The 13,821-nt window shown below is 43.0% G+C and overlaps 1 protein-coding gene across 26 annotated transcripts in view; it reads left to right on the forward strand.

Annotated features, from left to right (window-relative positions):
* Positions 1-13,821, forward strand: part of Eph (Eph receptor tyrosine kinase) — a 94,105-nt gene that overhangs the window by 29,631 nt on the left and 50,653 nt on the right. For all 26 annotated transcript variants that reach the window (XM_072893413.1, XM_072893412.1, XM_072893418.1 and 23 more), the window contains exon 2: positions 3,682-4,402. In XM_072893413.1, the coding sequence (XP_072749514.1) occupies positions 4,273-4,402 (130 nt within the window). In that variant the 5' untranslated portion in view covers positions 3,682-4,272. The remainder of the gene's footprint in view (positions 1-3,681; positions 4,403-13,821) is intronic.

Raw genomic sequence — 13,821 nt, forward strand, 5'->3', positions numbered from 1 at the left:
TTTCATTTATCAAGAATGGAAGTTGTCTCGCTTCTTGTGTCTATCCGTCACTCGTTAACCGGACGATCGTTACTATCGTAAAAGATGAGACAGAAAGGGAGTGTAAAAGAAAGAAAAAAAAAAAAAAAAAAAAAAAAGAAAGATCGGATAGAAAGACGTAGTTTCGGAAAAATAATAGCGCCCGGATCGCCTCGAGAGTGGCAATCGTTCAAGGTATAATAATTTCGAGGAACCTTTTCTCCTGTAGCAGTCGTAGGTTTCCTTTGCTCTTCATCCTGCTCTTCGTTCATGCTTGCGCTGCTTCTCCTCCCGAGTCTTTTCTTTGTTACGTTTACGAGCCTCTTCGGATCCGGAGTAAAACCGCGTCGCTTCTCCCGCTCGCATTTCTCTCCTCTTCTTCCTCTTCTATCTCCCCCCCGTCCGCACGCGGCATGCCGGTGAAATAAATCCGTGTATTCCAGAGGGTCTTAAATTCAACCGGAAATAGAATTTGTCCCGGGGCGGTCACGGGAGTCGGCATGAAGAAAGTCTGACGAAACGTTGAAAACAAGAAAAATCGAACGAAAGCGAGAGCCCGCCCGAGTAGCGATGAGAAACAAGAAGAGGAAAAAGGAGATGAGGGAGAACTTACACGTGGCTCGGCAAAATTATTCTAATGCTTTCTCTAGACGGCGAAAAGATGTTAGATAAAAGATAAAAAATTGTATGCCGTAAGAAGTGAGACCAAACTTTATTAATTAATTAACTTAATAATTAATACTTGATTAACTTATATTCCATTAATTTAAATTAAGATTGTTCGAACATATCAATTATAAAAAAAAAAAAAAAATATACGAAGCGAAATCTTCGTGAGGTTCGACTGTTTCATTATTTACTTTTCGTACATGGAAAGATTACTGATAAGAATAAAAAATGTCTTACTATAAGATGTAATGTCTTACTAAGGATTAAAAGATCCGTTATTGAGCGCGTAGAACACGTTCTAAGATCAATCATTATAAATAGAATGACGAGCTTCCGTTATGTGCGTGATTGGATATTTTTTATCTTCATGTACAGCGTGACAATCAAACTGTCATCCATCATGTTTCGGAGATAGAGACTTTCTTTCGGATAACAAACTTCGGGATAAGTCCCGTAAAAGAGCGTCAGGGAACGTCTTAATCTGGATAGAAACCTGACTGTGGCAAAAGTTTTTCGCAGAGTTGTGCAAGAGGAGTAGTAGTCGGAGGGCTTGCGGCGGATGGATGGAAACGCGAGCGCACGACGTTACGAGAGCCGGGGTGGGGAGAGGGAGGGGAAAGGAGAAAAGCTTTTCACCTTGAAAGGAGGCAAGTGCACTCGAAGATATTCCCGAAAGCCGAAGAGAGGCATTGTACACAGTATATGTATGTATCAGAGGCACTCTTTCGGCTGCACCACCCTGTGATGGGCGAGTATCGCGGCTTGACGCGAAACTCGTTGGAAGAGACGCGGCATCGCACAGAGGCAGGGCTTAAAATTTTCACGAGCCACTCGAGAGTCGGGAGGCCTCCTCCGCCTCCCGAAATCTGCAATTTGGCGTACCTACCTGCCTGGGTGGCGGATACGCGGAAAGAGGTCTGGTCCGGAAGAGGACGCGAGGCGAGGAGACGGCGAGAGAAGGAGAGAAAAAGACGCGAGAGGCCTTTGCTCGTTGAAGAAGGTAGCCAACCACCTACCGAGTGGACGACCTGCTAGCGGGAGAAACGATTCTCGTCGTGTTTACGTCTGCTTTTCGGAGGAAGTAAAAAGTACCGGCAACGAGATGCGGGGATTGGACAAGAGAAAAAAATGGAAAATAGTGGCTCTTCTCAAAGATACTCTAGATATCCCGCCTACTGGGTAACTATCCTTTTCCTTTTTCTTTTTCTCCATCAGCACTTCAGTCCTTTTCCCCCCCCCCCTCTCTCTCTCTCTCTCTTTCTCATGCTCTCACTTGAGACAAGCTGTTTTCGGCAATTTCTTTAGCGGGTCTTATCAAAAAAATGAAAAAGCAGACCGGATGAAAGTAGGTACTACGGATTTCTAGCTTGGTCCGAGAAGAGGAAGTCGTTTTGAAGTGGGAAGGGATGAAACGGAAAGAATGATGAAGGAGGCCCGAAGAGGTGCGCCGGAGGAGAAGGAGGACATCTTAAATTTTTGACGAGACCACTCGTCGGGCAACAGTAGAAAACGAATGGTACCACAAGGTTGGTAACCGAGCTTAAGAGGCGCTACCTGGCGCGCCGACCCGAGCTGAGCCGAGTCGCAACAGCGGCGGTGGCGGCGTTTTACTAAAGTCTGCAATTTCGCGGATGCATCTTGGCTGACCTGGCTAGAATCGAAGAGAAAGGGAAGAAGCGAGAGAAGATCTTCGTCCGCTTTAGAAGAACTTCTAAAGAGTGCTTACCGTCTCTCTTGCTCGTTCTGGTTTTTCTTTCCTCTTTTCTCTTTACTCTCCTTTCTCTCTGTCTTTCGTCGTTCCATTCTCCAACACTCTTGCTCTTTTCCTCCTCTTTGCATTTCGGCACTTTAGAATTTTGTTCCTACTTAAATCCTTGCGCCCGCGCGTTCTCGCACGCGGCACCCTCTGTCTTTCCTCTCTTCTGTCTTGTCCCTCTCGTTTCATCGAAGAATGGCGAGACGCCGACCAGACCTTAGAGCCTATCAGAGCGAAAGCGAAAGACAGAGTGTGTCGAAAAGAGACGGTCGATACTTTACTCTCTCTTTTTATGTTTTTCTCTCTCTCTCTCCCTGCCATGTCGCGTTCTCTACGAGTACAAGAAGAACAGAAGTCGAAGATGGTGAAGGAGAGAAGGCGAGAAGGAGACGGATAAACTCATGGTATTGATCCTAAAACCTCTTACTCTCCCTTCCATCCTACCTTATCCCGACATCCTTCCACTATCGTGATGAACCCTAAATTTTGTGTTCCAAGTTTTCGTCTCTTTTCTTATTTTTTTTTATTCTCACCATTCCCGCATTCTGTCGTTGTTATTATTTCCTTTTTCACACACGGTAATTGACTGTTGAATAGTAGCAAATTTCGATATTACCAGAACCCTTCGCCAAATATAATGCAAGTTGACCTTGAACTCGAGATATGTCGTTTGTGGGATGTACTTTCCTTCTTTCATGTGACACATATTTTTCTCCATTGTCAAACCATTGTCAAATACTAGCATTTTTAAAAGAATAACACTTGTAGAAAGGATGTCTCACAATTTTATTCCTACTATTTTTTAATTAAATTTTAACAATTATATATATTTTCTTTTTTAATAGTTATTTATGTGTATTTTTATAATTATTTATAATTTAATTAGTAAATTAAATTCTATGTTTATATCAGAAAATATAATAATTATTATAAATAATATTAATTTATTTAAAAAGTAAACAACTATTTTGCATTAATCAGAAACACCGTATAATTAAAATCAAAATTAAAACATTTTTTTTTAATGAGAAAATAATATCGTGTTTTTGCGAGAAGTTATCAGAAGAATAGAAAAAAACTAATGAATGTAATTCTTATTTTTACAAGTAATAAAAACTATATTACTCTGTATATAGCATCGATATTTTGGAAATAAAAAAAGATGTGATTGTACAATAAAGTAAAAGAGGAGATATTCTCACATTTTAATTAACGCAATTAATTTTTATTTGTTTCAGATCCAGCAGCCAGTATACCGCTCTTCGTGTAGTGATTAGAAACTTCCACATCGAAGAATCAAATTTAGCGAAGCGAGATCGAACAATTTATCATACAACTGTATCACCATGTAAAGTAAATGAGAAGAATTAATTTCCGCTCGTCATATTAAAGGAAAACACATTATGTTATGAATGAAAGGAGACTACGAATAAATATCACGTGCATCGTCGAGTTCATAACATTGTTATTGATCTAAAGTCATTACGGAAAGTATCATTCACAAACATACGATCCGCACGGCGAGTGCGTTGGAAGAATTCTGAAAATAGAGAAAAGCGACAGCCGCAGAACGATAAGCTGGAGCATAAGCGGGCAAGGAAAGCTGTGGCTGGTGAAGAAGGCGGTGGTGGTGGGTGACAAAGAGGGTGGAGAAATTCGGCGGTGGCCATCCGTGGTGGTCGTGACGGACAAGACGACAACGCGAGGCGCGAAGCGAGACTTGGAGGAGGCATGAGGAGGCGAGAGTGACGACACTGCATCCTCGCGCTGATCGTGAGAGGACCGGCGGCCGTCCACTGCGGCAGTGTGGGGCCCACACGGCGATAAGAATGGCCCCCTTCAATATGGCGGGCGTAGCAGGCTTCCTAGCCACCTGCGCCGCCGTTGCTGCTTCCGCTGCCCACCTTCTGCCGTTACTGCTGCTGCTAATCTGCCCGCGAGGGACCCAGGCGGATCAAGGTAAGCGCTCGTCCGTTCCCTACCGTCTTTTACCTTATCTTCTGCTGTATACGTACTTACGTAGAACTAATCAAGCCGAGATGATAGTCCACGGCGACACCTCGGGTCGCGATATATCGCCACTCTCGAATGTATACTTATTGTTAGCCAGATGTATCGGATTAGGTAGAATTCAAGGGCTTATACCATCGCCACGTGATCGACCGATCTGTTGATTGTCTCGAGAAAACAGAGTCTTTCGATAACCGTTTATTGTGAATGACTTAATTATCTCGGCATTGCCTGATTGTTTTTATTCTATAAGAATTACATTAAATATTTTTAGCTTTTCTTAATTGTCGGAATTTATTAAGAGAAATAATATAATACGAGATAGTTTCAAATATACGAAAAAAAAAAAAAAAAAAAAAACTTTTTTTTGGAATATGCAATACGACGGAAAATAACGCAACATAAACATTACGAAAATTAATACTGGCACAATAACTATTAATATACGAATAGTAATTTGCGATAGTAATATATACGCAATATTTCTTTTGTACCGATACAAGATGTTGATACGGTTCTTCTTTCGACTAACGGAGAAGCGAACGTAAGGGACACGTTAGTTCGCATCAAGTCGACGTTTCCTGACGCTCCGGTCGTAATTTCGCGGCACGGCGCGGCGCGGCGGCCGCGTGATTTATTGCGCGGAGACGCTGAATATACGAAGAAAAGAGAGACAGAGAAAGAGAGAGAACAACCAAATTGCCACGACACTAATTACGTACGCACCGCTACACTTACTCACACGAATATCCTGGCGACCGATCACGTGGCGACTATGAGTTTCTTGTCTACTTTAAGTCACATTAGGCTATTATTTTATATAATCCCGTCTTTTTTTTCTCATGAAACAAAAGTCGCCAACCTCTTATTCAGCATTTCTTCTAATATCGTATCTGATAAATACAGCGCGGCTCTTTATACATCTTCTTTATTGTGGCTTTAATGCGAGTTATAAAAGAGCTATCATTATAAATTAGCAAAATATTTTTTACTCGGTAATTTTTTCCAGCCTAAAATACGACCTCGGACACATTTTACTTTAAGTATAGTCGAAAGGCTAAATATATGTATATTAAAGGGAAGAAATTTCAGATCCATTTACATTAACTACGCGCTTTGTCTCTTGTCCACCCTTAATCGCGATATAATTTCTCGTCGCATCGAGGTTCACGGCAACGCACTTTTAATTTTCTTCTCCCCTTGTTTTTTTTTTTTTTTTTTTCTTTTTTTTATGAGCGCCGAGTCAGTATCTCGAGGCGATGGATGTTGTTTGCTCGGATAAAGAATTCTTCTGTGCGCACTGCCCTCGTCCCGATCGTTGCGAACGTGATTTAACGGAGCCAAGATTGGCCTTCCAGTCCCATTATGCGTTTCTGAAGATCATCCACGCAGACTATCCGGAACGTTTTCCATATTTTAACCGAAAAAAAGCCTGGCGCCCCGGGCATCTCGATGGCTCGCCCTCTCCGCGGCCCCTCTTATTTCCCCCTTTCGTAGAGGGGAATAACGATAATTTCGTAATGCGGACCAATCTTCCGAATTGCGAGATCGTCCAAGGTGCTGGTAGTTAGCGTTCAGGGATTAAAAGGGTATCGTTTCGTCGCGCTTTTGGGGACGGTCGGCGCGCCGGCTGTCCGAGACGTAGAGACGCCTCCACGAATTCGGCCAGCAAACTCGCGGCATCCCGTTTAGCATCTTATTTTATACGATGTGATTTTCGAGCGTTTTTATGAAAAATAAGATGTATAACAAATAAAAAAGGGCAGCTAAAATTCTTATATTTCGGACGAGAAACTTTATTAATATGGAAAATGCATGTGTGTCGTGTATATGTGTGTGAAGTAATTAAATTTTAATTTCTACATTAATTTCTTTACTAAATATTTATATAATATATACTTTTGATCTCGTAGAAAAATAGAGAACATAATTTATAATATATAACAGAATATAATTTAATAAATTATTATATATTTTTTTACAAGATGTATGCATAAGTGTGTGTCATAGCATACAGAACTATACTATGCTTTACATAATCGATTAGATAATAATCAAGACTAATCCACGTGCTTCTTGCTTCTGGTGAATTTCGGATCTGACTTGGTTTCGAGATCTCCGGGTTACATCCTGCGATTGCGGCCACCGCGGAGTACCCGCGGCAAGTTTCTCCGGTGGCCCCTCGAGAGTTCTTCCCCCTCCTCGATACGTAACGCGTTTAATGGAACTTGCCAAGGATCTGTTCCCAGTGGACCGTGTCTACCGATGGAGGCGGCTAACTTTGTTTTCCTCAACTCGCACGAAACGCGAGCTCCTCGTTATCCTTGCCCCCACGATATCTTTGCGAAGCTCGCTTCTCTTCCTCTCGCCTACCCTCTCTCTCTCTCTCTCTCTCTCTCTCTCTCTCTCTCTCTCTCCTTTCGTTGCTGCCGTCGCCGCTAACATCAGCGAACTTTATCCTTCGATCGCACTCGTGATCCCTAAGATGCGCGTCCATTACTTTGGTTCGCGAACTTTCAAATTTACAGGTACAAGCATCGCCGGTGCTTCGAGAGCATCCTTCGTTCCGAGAAGAGCTTGGGCTCGCGAAATACCGAGACTTAAAATTCTTCATTGGTGCGTGACGTTTGGCGAAATCAAATTTCTCTACCGAAATCATAGATGCACACATGCCAGCGATCTCTCCCCACGATATGAATCATCGTGCTCTAAATCAGCGCCTTTATCTCTTTTTAAGAAAAAGGAATTTTTGTCAACATAAAAAATTAACAATTACTTATAGATAAATGCATATAATGAATTTATTTTCATAATATTACATATTTGACTTTAATTCGAATAACGACATGACAAAAATATTTTACATTGTTATTTTTTAAATTCACTAACGTCAACAAAAAGAAACTAATCTATCATACATAGCCTTTAGATTTTTCGTCCTCTCGATCGCAAAAGAACTCTTTTGAAAATTTTAAACGAACCGAATCCTGTTGCGGTCGAGATTCAATTACTTTCTCGAAGTAAGGCCCATGAATGTTGGCTACCACCGTCCACTCGCGCTCCGAACTCATTTACCGTTCAGAAGCGAGTCCATCGTTCTGCTCTCCGACGATGCGATCGCCCAGAGAGAGAGAGAGAGAGAGAGAGAGAGCTCGATGAAACCCCACCCAAGGCTCGAAACTTCCTTTCATTCGATTCCGTTGTACGTTAACAGACATTAGCCAACGCGAAATCAGAAATGGACGAACGAATCAGAATTGCGATAGCGCAGACGAAGAAGTCCCATCGCTCCTATAATTGCGTCCCTCGCTAACTTCTCCGTTGATCCGTTTACCGTAAACGCATTAATCGATACCGCCCACTCGATGTGCAGCTGTCCTCGGCTGGCCTGAGACGTTGATTAAATTTTAGCTAATCCCGCTTTACGAGCGATCCTTCGTCCTGTCTCTCATCGCGTCCCACGCGCGCGTGCGCAAAGGAGAGTGTCCGAAGTTCTCTCAAACGTCTCTAGCGTCTCTTGACGGCAACGAGTTTCCTTCCGTCCGAGTTTCCTTCCTAGAACAGAGCAACGAGGAAGAAAGTTAGCGATTCCCCGATGCGGGAGTGACATCAGGATATCGGGAGCGAGTGTCGGGAACGGGTGTCGCGAGAAACAGTGTGCTCTCTTGCCGAGCAAACTCGATTGCCTCCGCGAAAAGGCAGAAAGACTCGTTCGAGCTGTGCTCGTGGTTGTACGAGAGCCAAGCTCGTCGCTTTTATTCCTTCCTCCTTTGGCTCCTTGTCTCTTCCTTTCTCTTTCTCTCTCTCTCTCTCTCTCTCTTTCTCTGGCTGCTGCCTTTCTTCTCTCTTTCTCTCTCGTTTCTTCCTTTCTCTGTCAGGGCACGGTGAGTAAGAGACGTGGCAACGCCGCAGGAATGCCCCCGGCCAACCCTCTCCCCCTCCCACCGTGTGCATACCTGTACAACCTACTACTCTGATCCCGGGCCCCGACTGTACGCGAAGGAAGCCTGGCAGCATCCTATCGGTCCGACAAGGACGGAGTAGGACTTGTCCTCTATCGTCTGAGAAATAAAGAGAGAAGCGGAGAGAGAGAGAAGGACTGCACGCCTGGCTCTCCTTATGTACGTATGCGAAGATTGGGCTTATGGTCTAGGTACATTTCCCCATATGCGAGGAAAAGATTACGCGACGAATGTATAGGCTACTTTCATTGACCGAATCCGAAAACGCTGTGGCATTGCAATTGAAATAAGAGAGAGAGAGAGAGAGAGAGAAAAGCAAGAGGGCAAGAGGAAGAGGAATTCAGTAGTATTTCTCCAGATGCATCGATGCATCGCGGCGAGAATGCTTCTATCGCGAAATTGATGTTTTTACGACCCGAGTAGTATGCGCTCTTCTTGTTCATTATGCAACACGGAGGGAGATACGCGTTATCTTGTATTTAATATCACTAAAGATATCAAGGAACGTTCCCGCCGTAAATAAAAATGTTATGTCTTCCGTATAAGGTGTTTGAAAAAACTGAGAGATGCGTGATAGCGCAATTTACATGAATCACCTGTTCGATTTTCGGTATCAATTAAGAATGAGAATGACGTTCGGCGAGTTAATATATTCGAGCTATCGGACGTCATTATCGGCAACTTGTCAACGTCTCGATACTACGTTTAACTTATATCTTCGAAAGATGTTGGCTCTATCGATACCGACGGGACTGATTCTGGTTATCACACCGCCACGCCGGTCGATCTTTCAAATCAGGTTCTCTGGCGCGCCGAAAAAACTTCATATTTTTAACTCGACGTTGTCGTGCAGCCTCCCTCGCCCTCGCGGAATATCAATGCGATTTAAATATTCAATATCATCGGCGATGTGCAATATCTGCCCAAGCTGTGGCACGAGTCACAAAGGCTCGCTTCGGTATAACCTGCCAGAATAAAAATCAGTATTTTTTTTATCCCGAAGCTTTTTGTTTCGTCGGATGATTGCACGAAACCGCGCCTCTCCACCGTCAATCTCTCTCTCTCTCTCTCTCTCTCTCTCTCTCTTTTTTTTTTTTTTTTTTTAATGTCATTCTTATTTCTATAAATAGCAGATCGAGCTTTCCGCAGCGGAACCACCGCAATTCACTGCTGAAAAGAAACCGTCATCAGTGGTCCCTTTGTCGCGCACGTTTTCTCTTGGTAGATTGTCCGTTCGACGACGACGGCGACGGCGACGGCGAAATGCGGCCCGATTATGGACTGTAGAGACAAATAAACTTGTCAAATTCAGGGCGAGGTGGGAAAAACGCGAGAGAAAGACGGGATCATATCTCGGAACACATATCTGTGTATATGTGTGTAAACGCGTCTTGGACGTGTGCGTAACCCGGCGCAAAACGAGCATTGCGCGAGACGAAACGCGATATGCACGCACCGGGTACACGAGTGAGCATAAATTTTAATCGCCGAGAAAAATCTGGTGAGTGAGGTGGAGAGTGAGAGAGGAAAGAAGGGAGAAGGACGTCGGTCAAGAAGAGGAGGAGACAAGTATAGAGATATATAGAGAGGTTAGGCATGCCGTCCAGTAAAACGCCTCGAATAGCGGGGTCCGAAGTACGCCAACGACGAACGACTCGTGTTAGCCCCGTGTTACGTGTTTCCCCATTTCAGCCGGGTATTCAAACCGGTATAATTTCCGTGAGTTCGAGCTGCGATGCTGTAGGCCATGTCAAATTCGGTTCTCTTGCACAAACTGTCATAAACATTCAATTTGTTTATAATTGCTAAATGCATTGTCAATCTACTGATTACGACAATGCTTTGTTATAAATTTATAGAATGAATGAAATATATATTCCGCAGACGACGAGTTCTATATTGAAAATTTTTAAAGTTACAATTAAAAAATTCAAGTAAATAATTAATACATTTTAATTTCGATATATCACATATATTTCGTATAGGTATGTATGAAACAACGCTATGCGTAAAATTCGAATTCTAAATTTCTTTTCACATAGCACAAAGTTATTTCTGTACTAGCAGAAAGTAATCCCGTGGAGAACGATATTCTGAATAATTTTATTACGAAACGAAGAGCAGATAGCAATTTCTTAGGTAGGGAAACAATATGTGGGGATGAAACGAGGCGAATTGCTTCTCGAAAGTGGCGTATATCGACGTGTACACCCCCGGCACTTTATATACGTATTCTCTCTCGGTTTTTACACCCCTATGCGCGCACCCGACGTCTAGCTCTTTCGCGTTTCTTCTCTCCGCGCGAGGTGCTCTCCGTTTCTCCATCCGGAGAGCATCTCCTCTCTTCCTTCATCCCTCCATAAAGTCTCTCGAGGCGTCGCGACGAGGGCGTGAGCCGTCGGCCGGTTACATTTCCTAGCAGACCATTATTTCTCTCTTACACCTACGCACGCGTGTGACTAACACACACGCAGACACACACACAAGTCTCGATGGTTGCACGTGCACACCGGGCGGGCTCCGCATTTTCTCCCTTTTTGCCCCCGCTACTACATTACCTTTTCCGAGCAGCAGGGAGTTAGGAGTGTCTCGCTGCATATTAATGAAAAAATTTGTGACTTCCCTCCGTCATCCAGCAGCAGCAGCAGCACCAGCAGCGACAGCAGCAGCACCTGCGAAAAAAGGAAGAGTCGGAAAAAGAAACGAGAGATTTCTCACCGCTGTTGGATCTCTTCTATTTCCTCTTGTGGCCGCGTCTATCTCTCTGCGTCTTTTGCTCCTTTCGTGTGCGAGCTAGCGCCGTTATAACGACACCATAAATAAGATATTTCGTGATGTAAGACCGTCGTTTTTTCGTTTCAAAGGCAACAGTACTTGAAAATGAACATGTACGACACATGTAGGGAAGACTTGTGACTTCAGTCACTTAGGACAATCTTAAATAATTCCAAGTGCTTTCTTAAAAGTCAAACCATGATATCGTCACAACGAGATAAGTCTCAACTTACATTGCGATCTAGAGCATAGATGCCTTTAAATGGTATTTCGAAAAATTAAGGCATATCTCGAACAAGTTGTCGCGCAATAAATTTTAATTCACGCGATCAGGTGCGACGATTACATTAACGAGAGATATACAACTAAATAAGGTTCGGGTTCGGCGAATAAGCAGAACAGCCGGATCAAATACATACGAAGGTCTCACGTGTATATCGGAACGAGTTTGATGTCGTGTATTCATGCGGAACACGATCAGGTGTAAATGCATTTCTAAGACAGCAGTTAGAAGGGGCGTTGTTGCATTCACACGGGACTCACTTCTAACGCGAAGAAAGCATTTATGTCGCGTTTAATGGTAGTACACGTTAGCGATGAATTTAATGCGTCCGCCCGTGCGTAAATATTCCAAGTGTTCGCGAAACGTCGAGGTTTCAAAATTTTAATACACGGCCGTATTTCAAATTCGTTAATCCGACCATAAGTCAATCTAAACGTTAAAACTTCAGCTCGAAATGGCTTTCTGAGCTTATATCATGTCATATAAAAACATGTCGATATTAAATTGATATTTTCTACAAGATCTGTATTACGCTACAGAATTCTGGAACGCGACATTTATCGTTTGGTTTATTTATTTTCGCACACGGTATTGCGAGGATTCTTTAACGGTCGACGTCATCGGTTATCGGGCATCAGGACATCTTGGATGACCCGAGTTTTAGGCGCATTCTGACAAGATGGCTCGCCATTTCCATCGCATGGACCATCGAGGTCACCGCCGGACAGAACTCGACTGGTCGATTCGCACGAGAAACGAAACGAGATAACTTATGCGCGTGACTGACTCAGGTTCCTCGTTATTTTGGATCATGTCATAAAATCTTGGTCTTAACAACGCACGCGAGGATACAACCCCATCCTGTAGACTGGAATTGAAAGATTCCTGGGAACAGCGGTCGGCCAAGAGAAAGAGACGAAACAGAAAGAGAAAGAGAGAAAGATAGAGAAACCGCAAATATCTCCTTCGACCGCGAGAGCGAACGCTTTGCTAATGAACCCTCTCATCGCCCTCATCGTGCTGATTAACGACTTCTCGAACAAACCAGCCGGTCTTCGCGCGCTGATCAATATCACGTTTTTTAGGAAATTAATCTGCGTGAATGGTTGCGACCGCGATTCTATTTAATATAATTATTTCTACGAACTACCAATATCTTTGTCCATTTACATCTATCTCATCATTTTAAGACTGCTAATAAAATTTCTAGGTTATTGGCAAAAATTGTGATATTTTGCATGATTTGTTGCGCGAGATTTTCTTATTATATACTTCTTATCATAATATTCCACAATTTTACATCTAAAAGTGTATATATATATATAATTGAGTCTGTTTCTCATTCTCTTTTTGATTATATTCAGTATCTCGACGATGAGAGAGATGACGTATTATTAAAATAATTTATAAAACAACTTTTCCTTCTTGTGGAATATCATGCGATTAATCGAATGCAATAGAGGGGAGCTTTCGTCATCCGAATTCCAAGGATACGTTCTCCAACAAAGCAGATATACTTTTATGGTAGACGCTGTCATTATACGGGAGAGCAGTAATGTAGGGAGTGAGGACAAAAAGAGATCAAAGGGAAAAAAAAAGCGAAGAAAAATAATTGTAATCACCGTTGCTCGTCCGTAAAAAGGAATATAATGAGCGAATCGTTAATAAAATAATTATAATATTGGGCGTCCGATAATAGATTCTTGGAACGCATTAACCCCAGTCTCCTTCTCTCTCTTCCTCCTACCTGAGATAAATCGCGCTCGCTACGTGTATATATACCAAGCAAGGAAGAGACGCTTGCACGCTCTTATGCACGCGTACAAAACACGTGCAAAATCGTGATTATATATACTGGTGCGCGCACACATACACACACAAACATACACATACTACGGTAGCAGCCACAGGAACGCCTCGGTGTCTAATATTCTCGGTATGTGGAAATTATCGAGCCGTAGAAACTGCCGATCGGACAGGTGGCTGACAAATCGCGTTGAGGAAAATATATACAGGCTGTGTGCCCCAGGTTCCCCACACATTGCCTTTCACATGTTACTTTCCTTTCGGCCTTATACATACAATATATGTATATTCCATTTAATTATAAGTGTAGATCAAGAATCGTCTTTTCATCTTCGATATTGTTGATTATAAGCCGAATACATGCAATATGTATACATATATTTGTATGTGTGTTTAGATCGCGTCTTGTTTGTATATGGAGATCATCGGTATATGCGGGATTACTGACCCGCATAAATCTCCGATAAAGGCAGAGCGTCGCGACGCGGCGCCGGGCAGCAGCAATTTTCCGATGATTCTCGCTGATCGCTTCGGCGAATCGA

The sequence above is a fragment of the Anoplolepis gracilipes genome, chromosome 5 (assembly GCF_047496725.1).
Source record: "Anoplolepis gracilipes chromosome 5, ASM4749672v1, whole genome shotgun sequence".
NCBI classification, from domain to species: domain Eukaryota; kingdom Metazoa; phylum Arthropoda; class Insecta; order Hymenoptera; family Formicidae; genus Anoplolepis; species Anoplolepis gracilipes.